The sequence below is a fragment of the Microtus pennsylvanicus genome, chromosome 1 (assembly GCF_037038515.1).
Source record: "Microtus pennsylvanicus isolate mMicPen1 chromosome 1, mMicPen1.hap1, whole genome shotgun sequence".
Taxonomy (NCBI): Eukaryota; Metazoa; Chordata; class Mammalia; order Rodentia; family Cricetidae; genus Microtus; species Microtus pennsylvanicus.
In genome coordinates this window covers 30,111,916-30,129,048 of record NC_134579.1, presented here as the reverse complement: position 1 = coordinate 30,129,048, position 17,133 = coordinate 30,111,916, and the positions used below count along the sequence as shown (strand labels likewise).

The window sequence follows — 17,133 nt, the reverse complement described above, 5'->3', positions numbered from 1 at the left end:
ACCAACACCCGACACCTCCTTCACAGTCCCCAAGAGTGAGGGCTGATGGGAGATGTTAGTGTGCTAAACAGACTGTAGCTTACAGCCAGAAAGAGATGGGGACCCCACAGCAGGCCAGCTTTACGAGGGGAGCACCATCGCTCTTGACGGTGTTTGTCCTGTGATGACTCTCTCCCTTTTGTGGTTCTGGGGAGAGAATCCAGGGTTCCATCCATGTTAAGCATATGTTTTTACCACCGAGCCACACCCCTAACTAACTCTCTGCAGATTTATTATTATTATTTAACTTCATTTTCTTTCTTTTAAGATAAAGTCTTATGTATATCAGGATGGCCTAGGCTTCCCTAGGCTGAGGGTGAACCTGACCTTCTCACGCCTCTGTCTCCGCCTCCCAAATGCTGAGACTCCAGGTGTGATGACCACGCCTGCTTATGTGGTGATGAGAATGAATCCCAGGGCTGCATGCACGCTGGGGAAACACGCCACCAACTGAACTACGTTCCCAGCCCAATTTATTTACTTCTGACAGCATTTAATTATGTATCCCAGACTGACCCACCACCCCCATCGTAATCCTCCTGTCTCAGCCCTCCGAGGGCTGGGATTACAGGCATACATCTCACAACAGACTCTTCGTGGAGTTCCTGACGTGAAAATCTGGAGACACTAGGCTGGCCCCGCCCTCAGAGGACTCAGGATAATGAAGAAGATGAGTCTGTCTTACAGTCTGCAGAAACCCCCCCCCCCCACACACACACCAAAGGTTCATGTGTGCCCAATCCCCAAGAGGGAACTGGCCATTGCTCGACTCACGGACGTCATCTAGTAGCATTTTCTAGACGCTGGAGACTTAGACGGTGGCTTGGTCAGAGGAGGATGACAAGGGGCATGCCTTTGGCAGGTGTCTGGTCCCTGACCTCTTTCTGTTTCTAAGCCTTGATGAGGTAAGAGACCCAGCCCTGCAAACTGTCCTGCTGCCTCGCACTGTGTTCGGCCTCACCAAAGGCCCACAGCCACGGAGTAAGCTGAATTCTCCGTAGATGAGAATGCTAAATCTCTGGCCAAAACAAGACTTTCTTCCTTGTGAGTTCCTCCTTAGGGCCCTGTCACAGTGACAGAACGTGTGAGTGACTTACCCAGTGTCCACGTGTGTGTGTGTGTGTGTGTGTGTGTGTGTGTGTGTGTGTGTGTGTGTGTATCAGCCTCCTGGTCTCCTTGTCATGTATGAAAGAACTTCATGGCAAGGTAACAACGGTGGGGAGGACGGCAGAGAGCAGGAAAGGGGGAACAAGGGGGGACATGATGTGTTACTGGGGTGCACCAATGACTTAAACTTGAAGCCAGAATTCCAGTAAGGGTGTGTGTAGGATATGGGGGCAAAGGAAGATTTGGGGCTGGTTTAGACGGGACAGATAGGGTAACTGAAGGCTCTATGGACCCAAACACCCTGTTCCAGCTCCTAACTAGAAGTTGGCACATGGGAGCCCTAGGGAGCAGACCGTGCCCATGGGGGTTTGAGCTCTCTGAATATGGCACAGTTCAGTTCCACATCCATGCCCCATCAGTTCTCCGGTGCATGCCCAGGACGCTGCCAGAGGGCACAGATGTGGGTTCTGACCCTTAGCGCCAGAAAGGTTTTCAGGTTGGCAGTCCACGATGAGATTAATGTGTGTCTAAGACCATGGTCTTCTGACTGCAGCCAGGGATGAGACTCCCGGGGTTCCCTGCACTACAGCACTGGCCTTGGGTCACACTATGTCCTGTGAGCTGGTCTGACTCTACCGTTCCATCTGCTGGTGTCTCCTCCTACTCCTACAGGTTCAAAAGCAGGCACCACACCTGCCTGTGTTCCAATGCCCACAGCCTTATCACCAGTCAGGGGCCATACTCCTCTCTGTGTGTGTGTGTGTGTATGCGCGCGCGCGCGTGTGTGTTGGGGGGAGCAACAGGAGAAGGGAAACTGAGGCAGGGTAGCCCTCTGAAGCCTTTGTTCCAGCAAGAGGAAGGGAAGGGCAGTGGAAGATTTTCTTCTGTCTCTTGAAGATGGGCTGGGGTGAGGGTCTAGGGTCAGTCTAGTGACTGACACTAGACAGTCGGTGGGGGTTGGTTACTGAGGGAGGTATAGCTATGTAAGGCTTCCCATGGGGCTGTGGGATTCCAAGGCAATGCTCCAGAGAGCAAAGATCCCTGCTTGGCTTTGCCTGCTTGGCTGCGGCCAGTCTCCTGCTCTGGTTCAGCAGAGCAGAGGCCGCCAAGGTCCCCTTCTTGTCTGGGTACACGCAGCAGGGTGCAGGGGCGATGTGTTTCTGGGAGCCGTAAGTGTTCTGGGTACACGCAGCAGGGCACAGGGGCAGTGTGTTTCCGGGAGCCCTAAGTGTTCTAGGTACACGCAGCAGGGTTCAGGGCAGTGTGTTTCCGGGAGCCCTAAGTGTTCTAGGTACACGCAGCAGGGTTCAGGGCAGTGTGTTTCTGGGAGCTCTAAGTGTTCTAGGTACACGCAGCAGGGTTCAGGGCAGTGTGTTTCTGGGAGCTCTAAGTGTTCTGGCGCAGCTGCTCTTGGGAGCACAAGGCTCTAGTGAAACAGTACAGCTACTTAAAAAAAAAAGTGGCTGGCATGTCTAGCGGGAGCAAGGGGCAAACGTTCCATTCTTTGCTGGCAGGAGACTACAAGGCCAAGAAAGGCAGTGATGAGAAATACAGGACCCAGTGACATTTGTCCAGGTTTATTGTGGAACCCTGCATGGGCCTGCCAACCGTCCATGGTTGTGGTATTTTAAAGCCTTGTACATTCCATGGCCCTGGCTGGGCACCCCACGGTCACCCGTGTCAAAGAGGCAGTTGGCACCAGCGATATGCGGGGAGATGCTGGCATGAGATAGTGTCAGCACGGGTCACACCTGTGGGACAGAAGCTCCAAAAGGCTTCCGTGGCCGGAAGGTAGGGACTGTGATTTATTCCCAAGGTTGCAGGGGGTCAGGGGGGCTGTCATTCTCTCTGCAATCTCTCATCTGGGAAAGTAGTTGTGTGTGGGGGGCAGGGGGTTAAAAAGCAAGCAGGAAGCCACAGATTGAAGCCAGAAGACTCACTGAGCATGCAGAAATCATTCGTCCCCCACAAACGACTCCTTTCTTACGTACTGGGTGGTCAGTCACTCACTGGTGAAGCCCAAAGAGCTTCAATAACATCCCAAGACCACAAAGAGTGTAGAGTAGCAGAGCTGGGATCCAAACCCGTGCTCTAAATGGCCATCCTAGAATACCTTCAATGCTACCAACGTCCAAGGGTACAGCTGTGCCGATTTCCCCAGAGTCAGCTAGTAGATTAAACTGTCTGTATTCCGCACCATGGTCTTCAGGCTGTGGCCAGGAATGAAAATTTAGAAGCCACAGTGGCCCAGAGCGAGGGCATCTGGGACAGGCCTGGCGTCTTTGGGAAACTGGGCTGCAGTCAAAAAGGGCCTAAGGCTGAGGTAGTCCAGTGTGGAGCATGGGCAATGAATGCGTGACGATGTGTGGGATTCTCATCATTCCCAGAGGTAGGAGAACTGCAGGAAGGAAAGGGGCCAGCTCTTATCTTCCAAAGTGACAGCCATCAATAATTCTGAGCAGGTGCTGCAGGAGGCAGGGCTCCATAACAGACAGGGATGAGAAGGAGGTAAACCCGGCACTGGGATGGGCAGATGCTTAGAGGGTACCCCTAGACCCTCAGTATCCACTGTCAAGTGAAGGGCTTGTGTCCAAGATTCTAAGATCTCAGCACTGTCAAATACTCTTCAGGGGACATCTGTCTCTCACTGCCACCTCGTGTCCTTGGCTCCTCTGGTATGGCCTGGCTGGGTGTGCAAGTGGGACAGGGAGCAGCATGGGCATGGGGAGGGGGAGCAAAGGCCTCAGGAGCACACAACTTCCTCATGCCCTCTGGGAGGTCACAAGCGTCTCCTGTCCTGGCTTTGGAGAACTCGGGAGAAAGGAGCGGTCAGCCTAAGCAGATGTGGCTACGCTGAGGAAGTGTGTGCCCTGCAAGATGATGAGTCAAGCAGATGTGAAAACTGCAGCTGCCAGCCTGCGTGAGAATCTTCTAGACAATTCTATCTGCTTCGAGCTGGACTCGAGTTCAGGGTATGTTAGCAAGCCACAGATAATGCATTCAAGTCACTTTCTCATGCGCACGTCCGGCACACACACAGAGACCCTGAGGGCACAGAAGAGCAGGTGGGTAGCATCTGGTTCCTAGGTAGCGCTCGTACAGAACCCTGTAACACAGCATACATGGATCTTACCAACGATGGTCATGTCTCAGAAACAAAGCCTTGGTTTTAATAAATCAGGCATTTTTTTTCTCATGTCTGGGAGCTTTCAGTGCAGAGCACAGAACCTACAATGAGAAGCAATGGACTGGCAGAGACAAACCATCTCAGCTCTTCCCAGGTTTTCATTTAAAAAGGGCCCAAGGAAATGGTGGCTAAGTGAGATCCTCATATAATGGCATTCTATATTTTTTCTTCTTTTTTCTGAAGCGTTTTATGTGTTAGCATTTTTCCTGTATAAAACATGTCTGTTGTGCACCACTACACACATGCGCATGGTGTCTGTGTCAGACCCCCTAGGGCTGGAGTTATGGCAGCTGTGAGCCCCATATGGTTGTTGGGGATCAAACCTAGATCCTCTGGGAGAGCAGCCAGTGCTCTAAACCACCAAGCCAAATCTCCAGCCCCCAGACAGCAGGTATTCTCTATTTTCCTAGGCATTTACTGGAGTGTGTGTGGTAACACTGAGAGTCAATAGCATCCTGAATTATTTCTCTTGTGTATTTTGGGGGTCAAAAAAAAGGAAGAAGAAACAGATTAATTTGTAATTTTGTCAAAAGGAATAAAATATTTATTGTCGCTCAGAAATAACTTTCCATGGGATTGTTATCTGGGCAGTAAGCTTCCTAGATTGGCCTGAGTGAAGACTGCCCAGACCCAAGTCCACAGCCTTGGGTCTCAGCACACACGGGGAAACACCAGGGCAGCGCTACTCCTGGAAGCTTGCATTTAAAGGAAGCAGAAACTAGGGTGACATCTTGGCTTCTCCTACAGATGTGTCAAGAACCTGGATTCTGGTGTATTCTATGGTTGTTTGAGCTGCTCACACAATGGGCGTCTTTGAGTGCTTAAACCTATCATGTGGCAGGAAATGATACATTATATGGGGTTAAGTCATATGAAATTGCTGTTTTGGGCAGGGCATGGTGGCACACTCAGCAGAGGGATTTTTATACACATAAACACACACACTCATCACACACGGAGTAAATATAAAATTAAATAAAACCTAAAAACAAAAATCAAACACCAAACTTAGTACTTTTAAACTTCAAGGGATACTTTACTGTTCAATCCAACTTTAAAAGTAGAGAATATAGGGGACAATCAAGATGTTTTGAAAAATAAAAGGCAATTGTGGGAAATGTTTTACGCTGCACACACATGATATGAGCTTCAAAACGGGTACACATATTCAGCAGTAGTTATCAGGGCAACTTCAGTAGCCATGTGTGGAGTGACCACGTGGGTCAGAACAACCCAGTGAACTTTAGCCAGAGTGGCCAGTAGGGTGAGACCAGGGTTCCTCTGCTCAGTTCTGGTAACATGCGAGACCTGATCACTCTGCCATGTGAACTGTGCTCTGTGTTGTAGGATGACCCACAGGATGCTAGGAGTGGTCCTCTGCCTAAAACCCACAGGGCCAGATGGGTTCTTCACAGTCGGTGCTAACGGAAGGGATGGGAAGGAAACCCGTGCCAGTCCCCAAACTTGGGAGAAAGACTAGTGGAACACACCGTGAGAGGGTACCGGAGTGAAATGCGAAGACATCACCCACCTTAACACCGGCATCCCACCATCAACCTGAGCACTGGAGAAGGAGCATTGCTTAGACAGTGAAGAGGTCCTGGGGAGGAGGTGAGGATGCAGACTGATCACTGTCACAAGGGGCTGGATGGGAGACAGGCAGGGCCTTGCCCACCTCCCACCGAGTCTTCCCTGTTCTGACATCTAGGTCCATAACAGTTCACCTGGCTCACTGGTCTCTCCTTCAGTATTGCCCCTGCCCCTCCTGGTGGGGGCCGTGTCTGCCCTGTGGCAGCAGCGCCTTCCCCCAAGCACTGGCTGGCCTGCACATGCTACAGTTCACCCCCACTCCGCAAAACGTAACACACACCCATAAAGATTCGTATGGACTTTGTTGTCACTGTTTCTCTCGCTAGAACCCAACAGGGCACCCAAAACACAGGACATTTATTACCCCTGCCTCAAAACGTTTTGCCAACTTGAAAAAACTGTGAAGGAAGGGCAGGGAGGCCCAGTGAGTGAGGTTCAGGAGGATAGCGCCAATCACGTGTCCACCAGGGCTAGCGTGTCACCCGTGTGTCCTGTGCCGATTTGTCTCTGTAACTGTCACAAGAGTGCATAGCTGACGTGACCCCAGCCTGGGGAAATGTGCAAGTCTGGTACTCACTAGCTCCTTATATGACACAGGGTTTGTGCCCTAACCAAGCCACAACCTGTCCGTGTGTCAACACCACAAACTAAAATTCCACTGAGAGAGTTGACAGCCTAGCTGGTGCAGACCTCCGCACTTGGGGACGGGACTGGGGGTATCAAGGAGTATGTCTGGATTCACACGCAGCACGTGGGTAGCAGGCCAATGGCTGACACCTGTCTGGGTGGTGCCCTCACCACTGCAAGATTCCAACAGCAAGAACACAGAGACATTTCCATCTAACTTTTATATGAAGAATTTAATTATCTATACACATAACTAATCCAAAGGTTGTATTACAATTGTTAAAGCCGCAGTTTATATATTTATATATTTTACATTCATATCCACGAAACACTGAAGCGCAAGTAGACAAGGAGGGGCTGCCCTGTCCTTTGCACCATGTGAGGGGAGAAGGGCCATGACACGACCAGCAGGGAGTCTCCCCAGGAGGGAACCCAGAAAGACAGCAGTTAGCTTACTCCTAGGACAGCTAGACGGTGCTTCAGGCTTCCCCAACCCCATTGCCTGGGCTGTCAGCAGTGGTATTTTTTCCTTTTCTTTCTTTTCTTTTTTTTATTGAGAGCTTCCAACTAATGTCTAAAGACAAACATGGCTACAGCACAGTTAACACATATGTGGACGAGGAGCGCCATTTTATATTAATCTGTAGAAACTCCACAGTCTAGTTAAAAATGTAAACACTGGAAATTAATTGCAGGGAAACTATACATTCTTTCTTGTCAAGAAAATTACTTGTTCAAAATATTCCATGAAAAGCAACTGGAATAAACTTCCTGTAACAGAGACTGTTGATCGGAACCACCTTGGCAGTGGTGTCTTACCGATGTACGGTATGAAAATACGCCAAATGGAAACCTCGAAACAGACACCAGTCAACTGGATAAATCTGAGACCAAACGGAAACACAGGTACTTTCTCGTGTGGCTACAAGATCACTGTGCACGGCGGTTCCCGCGGGAAGAGCCACTTCTTCAGGACAGGTGTGTTCCATGCAAGAGCTACACGACATCACAAGCAAGCCTGACGCCTATTTAGGCAGGCGCTCTCTACACATCTTCAAAGCGGTACACTCAACTCCTCTGCACTCTACGGTAGGGGAAAAGCCCCAAACTACACAATTTAGTTGGTAACACTGGACAAAATGGAAGAAAATACATCAAGTCTCAGATTTATGGACATTTGGAACAATTTTTAATAGCACATGCAGCATTCCTTGATAGTGGGTCTTTTTGCAAAACCAAAATAGCAAAGAAGTAATTGATTGATTTTTATTAAAAGGCTAAAATACACATTTAAAAATAATCTCGAAACCACTGAGAGCACCTGTGAAGGCAGGGCAGTCAGCTGAGTGAGTAGGAAAGCCAGCAAAGGACCCACCGCCCTGGGCACTTCTGCCAGTTTGCTCCTGTCTCTGCACGTAATGACTCAGTCACTGCGATCACATGCAACTAAGGTAAAATGAGGTAAACTGCTCTGCAGTGAGTTCTTCTACTCAGAAGGCAGTAGGTGATCATGCTGCAAGTCACATGATCAAGGCTGCATCTCCCATCATCCCTCTGGGCAGTGATATGGGATAGTGGGTCTCTTTGAGGACTTTCAAGCCTGAGGGGGGATGGACAACATATGATTCCTAGAAAAAGGAGGAAAACAACACATAAGCCAAACAAAACAATGTGCAAAATTCAAGCTAGGAAAATGAATCAGGCATGTACACAGCATGGTGCCAAAATGATTTTAAAAAAAAAGAAAAGAAAAAAGAAAGGGGGGAGGGGAGGGGGGCATGCTACAGAAGGAATGAAATTTAAAAACAAAAACAACCCCACGGACTAGCCTTGCATCACAGAAGGTCTTCAAAGAGACTGTTCAAATGCAGCAGTGGTCTGGCTTCCAGGTCTGCAAGCCAGGCTCAGCAGAATCAGAGCAATGCTGCATGTCTTACGGGAAGAGGCCAGGAGGCCAGGAAGAGAGCCGCCAGGGCACTTACATTGCTGGCTTGGGTCCATGTCCGTAGTCAGCTTCACATAATTGGATGGGAAGAGCCCGACCTGCCCATTGACTTCTCCTTTCCACCAGTCAGGGTCCTCCTTGTTGAGGACGTTGATGATCTGGCCCTTGCTGAAGGCCAGCTCGTCATCGTTCTGTGCGGTGTAATCGTACATCCCGATCACTTGGCACACTGCGGGAGACAGGGCGGTGTGAGCAGCTGCGGCCCAACGCACATGCGCAGCAGCAGGTACATTCCCGGGGCAGAGGGGGCGAGTGAGGGCAGCGGGCCCTCACTTTCCATGGTGTGGCAACAGAGGAAGATGAAGGACTACATTTTTAAGATTTTACCCTGTCTTAAATGTCATAACGTCTTCCCCTTTCACAGCGCCTGTCAGCAGACAAGGGAACCTTTATTCTGAGCGCGGTGGAGGGACTTACAACGCTGGCTCTGGAGGACTGGCTGGTACCACCCAATTCCCACGGCAGCGCAGCGCAGCGCAGACTGCCAGGGGCCAGAGCACGTGCCTGTCTGTATCTTAACTTCTTTTGTGGTGCTGAAGATTGATAGACAAGTGCTCTGGCCCTGAGCTTCCAGCCCTGGGCCTGGTCCTTCTAAAGGTGGACTATGGCTCTCACTTGGTCTGCGGACGCTTCTGAATCTCAGTAAAAAAGAGAAACCAGCACTTTAGGAGGTGATTCTGCTGTATGTTCATGTGTCAGAGACGACCACACCTCAAGAACAACTTTCCTTTTCCTTTAATCCCACAGTGTATTGACCCATTCTCACTGCCTGGCATCTTCATTCTTAACCAACAACCTATATGCAGCTTCAGGGTTCTCAAACTCTCCAGCTAAGAGAAGAGAATCCTTCTGCAGATGGTGTGGGGCTTGCAAGCTGACAGGAGCTGAAAGGAGCTGATAGGAGAGGGGTCTGACAAGTCTCCCAGGGGACAGCAGATTTAGATGGTACCCCACCCTGCTACTGCCCACACAAGGCCTCAGCTCATGCACAGAGGACAAGATGGGGATCAGGGTTCAGCCACAACATTTTAGGTCCTGACATTTCTTGCAAGGACAACAAGTTTAAGCTAGTTTCACAGGGGACATATAAAACAGACATCCAATCACAAGGTGATGATGGAGCAAAGCGTCCACAATCTCCATAGGGGTCACCAAGTCTAGGCCACTCTTCCACAGCTAACTCACTGTCTTAGATCAGAACACGGACAAGCCAGCTGCAGCCCTCTGCCATTGCCTGCCCTCTAGGAAAAGACACAACAACGTCCTGCCCACTCAGTGAGCCCCCTTTCTCCCCAGCAGATGTCACAACTTTATTTTAGGGGCCTTTCTGTTGCCTTGCCCAGTGGCCCAAATCCCAGGGTAAAGAGTGGGAAGGAAATCAAGAGAGAAATCTGTCTTTAATGTCACAGCATCCCCAAGTCCTTCAAGAGTCCAACAAGGGTGCTGCAGTGCCCAGCACAAAAAGGCTACGGAGATGCTTGGAGCTTTTGAAAAACATATTCCCGGTCACACACCGACTGTGGGTCAGAGCCAGCAAGCACAAGAGCTAAGCACATGTGACAATCACACGAGACACTGGATGAGAAACTTGAGTGGTAGCGGAGCGACCCGCAAGCGCCTTACCTGCTGGCAGCGCTGCAGACTTGGGTAGCTCGGTTGGGGTGATTTTGCTTGTTCCAGGGCTTAGAAGTTTGACATAATTTGCTGGGAACCAGCCTATCTGGCGCTTTTTCCCTCGAGCCTAAGAAGAAAATAATAACGTTTTACAACAAAGCCCATCATTCTCACACAACCTGCTTTGTAGCAGGGCATTGTACAACACTCACACTGAGCTAAGATACAAAGAGATACAAACTGCTGCATGTTCAAACATGGCCGTTCCAGTCAAACTGCGGCAGCCATTGATGGACAGAGATGGACTATGTAGATCACACATTCAGGATATTCTGTAATGTAGCTAAGACAGAAAGCTACGGGCTGGAGCAATGGCTTAGGGCTCAGAGCACTGGCTCTTCTGGAAGACCAAGGTTCAATTCCTAGTCCCACTGGCACCTTACAGTTGCATGAAACTCCAGTTCTCCATGGGCACCAGGCACACAAGCGGTGCACAGACATACATTTAGGCAATACTCATACACATAAAGCTAAAATTATTTTTAATAGGAAAGAAAACTAGTTAGCAATCTACTGCTACATCAGGTAATACAGACCTTCTGATTAATGTCATGAGTGTTCAAGAAGACCTGGGCATCAGATGCCTTGGTCTACAGGACAGCTCCTGAGGCTACAGTGTTGTTATTCTTGATTTTGAGATGCCTAAATTGAGCTTGAAAAGAGACACGACAGTCCCAGGGCTGCAGACTCACTACCATGCCTGAGTTCTCCATGCAGATGTCAGACAACGCATAGCGTCTACAGAACACATGCATTCAACTTGACGCTGTTTCAAAAACCATCAGGCTCCCAGATGGCGGCAAGATTTCCCACTGTCTTAGTTTCCAGCACCGCACACATTCCCGACTGGCACCCTTCTCCTGCACTCCACAGCCTGATTTGGCCCAAGAGCCCTCTACGGAGCATTTTTCCAGTATCAGAAACGGCAGAAGACGTGGAGGTATGAAGACGCAAGAGGCTATCCTTGTCTATTCCTACTGTCAGGAGAAAGAGCACCACACAAATGCGTACACACACACACACACACACACGCAAGTCTCCACAAAAAACCTGATAAAAATACCTGTCAGGGCAGAAGATTTAGTTCAGCGGTTAAGAGCACTGGCTGTTTTCTTGAGGACCTGGGTTCAGTTCCCAGCACTCTAGTGGCAACTAACCACTGTCTGCAATTCCAGTTCAAGAGGATCAGGTACTTTCTCCTGGCTTCCATGAACACCAAGCACACACATGGCACACACACATACGTGACTGTGACACCTATTCCCCAAATAGATAAATAAAACCGATATACCACCTCACACCTCTACCCTCCACTCACCAGGTCATTAAGGAGGAGAGGCTGGGTTAGCTCTAGCGCACAGCTAAGATTTGGTTGGTCAGATAGGAGTCATGTCCTTGGCTCCAGGACTGCCTCACTCTGCATGGTGAATCTGCTGAAGAGCGCTGTGTCTGCTTAGCCACTCCCGCTCTAACGGCTGTAGACTGCCGAAGGCTCCCAGACTCTTCTGCCCTACCCCTAGCTTTACAGGGGCAGGAACTGAACTCCTTCCCATTCTCTGCTGTGTGTCCACGCTGAGAGTCTCCGTAAGGGACATTCCTGGACACACAGCAAGCCCCCTACTTCCCTGTGAGGGCCAATACTATTTAACACTGTATTGATGTGCCAGGGGTGTGAGGGCTAAACTAAAATACACGCTTCTTTAAGGAGTCGAGCCAGAGACAATCCGAGTGTGGAAACAAAAACAGACGTGAGTCTAAGTCACAGCCCAGCACTGACTGGTGTCCACCTGAGACCAGCCCTGTGGTCGGAGGAGAGTGCGGTGCTGCTGGTTCTTAGAGCCCTTTGGAGTAAGTGAGGAATGGCCAGCCCTTGAGGAATCAGAGGCCCATGGGAAGGGCTCAAGGCCCAGGGGTGTGGCTGTCCCAGACAAAGTGTCAGATGAGACAGGGGGGGCATGCTGCTGCAAAGGGAAGAAGAGGCAGGTCCACGGGGATGGTGAAGAAAGCGGCAGGAGTCATGACAGTGCTCTGAGCAGGAGAACGCATGGACCAGAGGCAGGCGGCAGTAAAGACACAGATGCACGGGGATGGCTGGCTGGACTGAGAACACAAGCCTGCAATCCTAGCATCTGAGGCAGGAACAGGAGACTTGCAAGTCTGAGTCCAGCCTGGGCTACACAGCGAGACCCTGCCTTAAAAGCAAGTTGAGGCTGGGAGTGGTAGTGTACACTTGGGAGGCACGGGCTGGCTGGTCTATATGGTAAGCTCCAGGCCAGCCAAGGCTCCACAGTGAGACATTGTCTACAATGAAAGAGCAAGAAACACTGCAGCTCCCTACTCCTCACAGCAAGCGGAACGGATTTCTGGGAGCCAGGGCTGGATTCCTCAACAAGTATGCTGCCCCTGGCCAGGATCTCTGGCTGCTCACCAGACAGTTCCCTGTGTAAGCCTACGGTCAGTCATGCTACAGACTATGGCTTTGCTTCAGGCCGAGAGCACTTCTTTCCTCCTACGTCCAGCTCAGCACAGTATGGGTCCTCCTTCCTCACTGGGAAGGGCCTGGACACAGCTGTGAGAGAAGCATGGCTGGGGAGCTGCAGCCAGCCCTTCTCCTCCCCAAGGACGCTCACCACCCCACCCAGTCCTCTGCATTCAGTGGCCAACACCCAGTCTCCTGTCTCAGACTTATCTGTCTGTCACACCATCCTGCTCAGAGCCACACGGAAACTGGCTAATGGGATAAGCAGACTGCGGGCACATCACGATGGCAAGTTATCACGGGCTCATTCTATAGGGACACGGGTTCTCACAAGGGCACTGCTATAAATGACCAGGTCACAAGTGGGGCCCTCCTGTGTTATGCAGCAGGCCCCAGTGCTAGACCAAGGAGAAACACTGTATGCACCCCTTGTATACTAACTGAACAGCTGCTGGGCACTCAGCCCTTTGCAGGCCACTAAGGAGTGCCTATGTGGTGAGCTGTGGCCCACACTCTCCTTCATGAAGGGAGGAATGCCAATGGAGCAAAGCCAGGTGGAGCCTGCAGTCCCAGACTGGTGTTCACTGAGTGAGAAGAAGATGGCGGGCGGGAGCGAGGCATTTCCTGTGTAAGGGCCAGCAGGCCAGCTCTTATGTCATCTGCTCCTATGTGCGGACATGCGTGTATGATGACTCCAGCTCTTATGTCATCTGCTCCTATGTGCGGACATGCGTGTATGGTGGCTCCAGCATCCTACGTGCATCTGCTCCTATGTGTGGACATGCGTGTATGGTGGCTCCAGCATCCTACGTGCATCTGCTCCTATGTGTGGACATGCGTGTATGGTGGCTCCAGCTCTTATGTCATCTGCTCCTATGTGCGGACATGCGTGTATGGTGGCTCCAGCTCTTATGTCATCTGCTCCTATGTGCGGACATGCGTGTATGGTAGCTTCAGGGCTCCCAGAGGTTTGAAACACAAGGAGAGTCCAGTCTCATGTTCACTAGTAATGCTGGAGCACACTTAGCTCCCGATAATGAGGAGATAATGGCAGAGCACAGAACGTGCCTGCACTGTTTACGAGGACCCCTGCTAATGCCTACCCCAGCTGCCCCACCATCTGTGTGTCTTCTAGCCCCATCCCTTCTAGCCTCCTCACCCTCTCTCTTGTCATTTGTTCCTGAACCACCTGACTATCAGGTTCTCACATCACAGTTCTTAAAAAAGTCTATTTGTAGTGTGTGTGTGTGTGTGTGTGTGTGTGTGTGTGTGTGTGTGTGTGCGCGCGTGTGTGTGTGTGTGTGTGTGTGTGTGTGTGTACCCAAAGAGGCCAGAAGAGGTCATCAGATCCCCTGGAGCTAAAACTACAGGCTGTTAGCTGCCTGATGTGGGTAGCAGAAACCTATTTCAGGTCTTAATCAGAGTCATTTCTTTAGTCCCCAAACCATGGTTCTTTAACCTAACATATTTCAATATGTAATATCAGTGTTTCAAAATCAGTATTTCAGGCATGTGTTAAAAAAAATGAACCCCAGTAGAAAAAACTGAGCTGTAGACTAACTGAGCTTTAGGAAAGTCAGCAATGCTGTAGTAATTTGAGCTAGCCCGGCCTCTGCACCCCTCCCCTGGCTTCCTTTCATACAGAGTCCAGAGGAGACTCTGATATTGTCACTATCTCTTGTACCCCCTTTCTATAGGTTTAGTTGTTGATGTTTTGAAGGGTGCACCCTTCCCTGTGCTATTTAGTTCAATATCCTTCACTCTGCACTTACCTGTTTGCTCAGGATTAGACTCAGTTGGTGCAATTCTGTTGACACAGAATGGATGCTGTGACCTTACGAGGTAGCGTTTTGCATGAATATTGACCATTTGTCCCCACTAGTGATGGCCATTTAATCACCTGACTAGCTAGTACCCCAGTTCTCAACTGTGTTACCATTGTATGCTTTCAAATAACAAGCAGTGTGGTACCCTACGACCATCCTACTCTCTCCCATGATACACAATAATAACCCTTCTACAACATTTGTGTCTTGAAGTGAGAGTTAAAGGAGGCATCTGGAACGGTGAAACGAGTAACGCGATTTCGATACACACCGGCACGGAAAACAACATGAACAGATGTGGTCTGTGTGGAAGGACACCGCCATGTTGGCACGTGGTAAACCACTTCTAACAAAACACTACTTCTGCGTTCCCTGCTCTGAGAACCAGACACAGGAGACACAGGAGTCCCCCGGCAGGTGCAGGGCCAGACAATGACACTCTTTGTATTTTGCAGTGAAATAACTGTTCCTTGAGACTTTGCAAATTTGCGCCTGGGCGGAGATTTTTACATAAACAGACACTAACCTGCAGCTCTCCTTCCCACCATCCGCCTGGGTTCTTTTTCCGGATCAAAATCAGCTGGCCAGGAGCCAGGGTGAGCTGCTCGGGACCAGTGGCCGTGTAGGAAGCAATAACCTGGGCAATTTCTGAAAAACAAGATCAAATGTTGTAGCGTGCTATCAGAGCGGGAGAAGGCATTCCTAGGATGACACGGCCATCTCCCAGGACCAGAGGCACTGCGTCTCGGCCTCTCCCAGAAGACAGTGCAAACACAGCTCTCCATTCAGCTCCCCTGCCATGAAGTTCCATCCCGCCTGTCCTATGCTTCCTGTCAAATCCCACAGTTACTATGAACCCCGATGAAGGGCCAGGTGCCTGCTCCCCCCAGCTCTGTGAATCTCAAGGATGTTTCCCTCTGCTTGGACACTAGTAGGGGAAATTTGATTTTCCTCAGGAACTTGGCTGCAACTCACTTACACATGGCTTAGGACTGTCCAACACAAGTCAAATCAGCCATGGCTCATATTCTAGGAGCTATCCATGCATTTATGGTTTGAATCACAGAACCATTAGTTTAACTTCTTTTTATTCCAAGTTACAAGAGGAACAGAGTCATGAGAACTTAATCAAAGATGATAGTAATTCTGTATAGAAATAAAGCATGCGAATGTGCTCTAGTTTTCTGGATCTTAAAGGTCCTATGAGAACACTCCCGGCAGGACCACAGCCGAGACTGAGGCTGCAGCTCCCTGCACGCGGAAGTGATATGGAACAAACTGTTTACTCTTCTGCACTCACCCTCATCTCAACGAACCTGAAAGAGTAGAAAGGACAGAAAGGATGGCAAGAAGGAGTAATGAAACAGAAAGTCAGAAAGAGAGGGGTGGGAGAGGCCCCAAGCTCCAACATCTACTGTTCCTCTGTGTCCAGTGCAGGAATAAGATCCTGCCCCTTTAACAAGTCCTATTACTCTGTCCTGCAATCTGAGGCTGGCCACCACAGTGGGAGGGACTGCTCAGAACTTCAGAAAACCCAGGAAGGCAAAAGGCCTGGGGCCCAGCTCATGGCTAGTCTGGCTCCAACCAACAGCTTGAATGGGGAGTCTGTGGGGTGAGGACACTCCTCTGGCATGCCAAGGACGAGCTCTAGATTCCAAGATTTTCATTTGGAGACAGTCCCAATTAGCGTCCTATTTGGCACCAGCTGTCTCTGCTCCTCAAAGGACCTGGCATACGGGCCAGCAATCTGCCCTAGCATTCTGAAGAGCCCATATCCCCGAGCAGCTTGCTAGTGTCAGGATAGAGCGAGGCCCACCTGAGCACTGTATGAAATACTGGACAGATGTTGAAAGTGTAGACAATTCCCAGAAAGAGCAGATTCAGCTATATGCTCTGACTATGTGAGCCCAACAGGAGCTGAGCTTGTAGCTCCTCTAGCACAGCAGTGCCCATTCAGACCTATAATTTCCTAAGGATACGACAGCAAAATAGCGCCAGTGACCTTGGCTGGGAAGACGGGCCAGACCAGCCATGCCATTTCACAGCTGCTTCCTTCCCTTTCATTCCACTATTAATAGAACATGTGATTTTGCTTAAATAAACTATAAATCTAGCTTCTGAGGCGTGCCTTTCATTTTGTACCTTCAATGTTTGCCGGGGGAAACCACCTGATGCTAAATGGATGAAACCCACCATGTGGTGCTGTCTGCTGCAACTCTGCTCACCACTGCTGGTGCCACCAGGGCTTCGTTGGCATCCGCTTTCCAAACTCAGCAAGATGATGCCCCAGGCAGCTGACCCTGCAGTCTCCCCACTTCACAGTCACGGGCACTAATTAGCAGGGGAGGGTCCACCCACGCACTGTCAGGGGAGGTTCCTTCACCTCTACTTAGACTTGTGGCTGTGGTAAACAAGGCTGGGAACTACTACCAAGTGCATTCATTGACGCTGAAACACAGGCATTGGGGTTTGTAACTTACCAGGTTTTTTTCCTAAACTCCCTGTTTTCCCAGCAGTTCCAGAGCCCTTAAAACAGAGCAGAAGGTCTCATTTGCATGCTGAAGAGGTGATTGCACAACTTAAAAAAATGATTAACAAC

General features: G+C 50.0%; 1 protein-coding gene across 8 annotated transcripts in view; it reads right to left on the bottom strand.

Annotated features, from left to right (window-relative positions):
- The window catches only part of Itsn1 (intersectin 1), a 183,453-nt gene that overhangs the window by 32,764 nt on the left and 133,556 nt on the right, over positions 1-17,133 (bottom strand). For 4 of the 8 annotated variants that reach the window (XM_075960055.1, XM_075960076.1, XM_075960061.1 and 1 more), the window contains exons 25-28: positions 17,015-17,060; positions 15,061-15,182; positions 10,179-10,296; positions 8,533-8,724 (exon numbers count right to left, since the gene is read on the bottom strand). In XM_075960055.1, the coding sequence (XP_075816170.1) occupies positions 8,533-8,724; positions 10,179-10,296; positions 15,061-15,182; positions 17,015-17,060 (478 nt within the window). Of the gene's footprint in view, positions 1-7,102; positions 8,179-8,532; positions 8,725-10,178; positions 10,297-15,060; positions 15,183-17,014; positions 17,061-17,133 lie in introns of those variants that run through there. The other 4 variants (XM_075960103.1, XM_075960111.1, XM_075960085.1 and 1 more) reach the window with 2 other exon arrangements.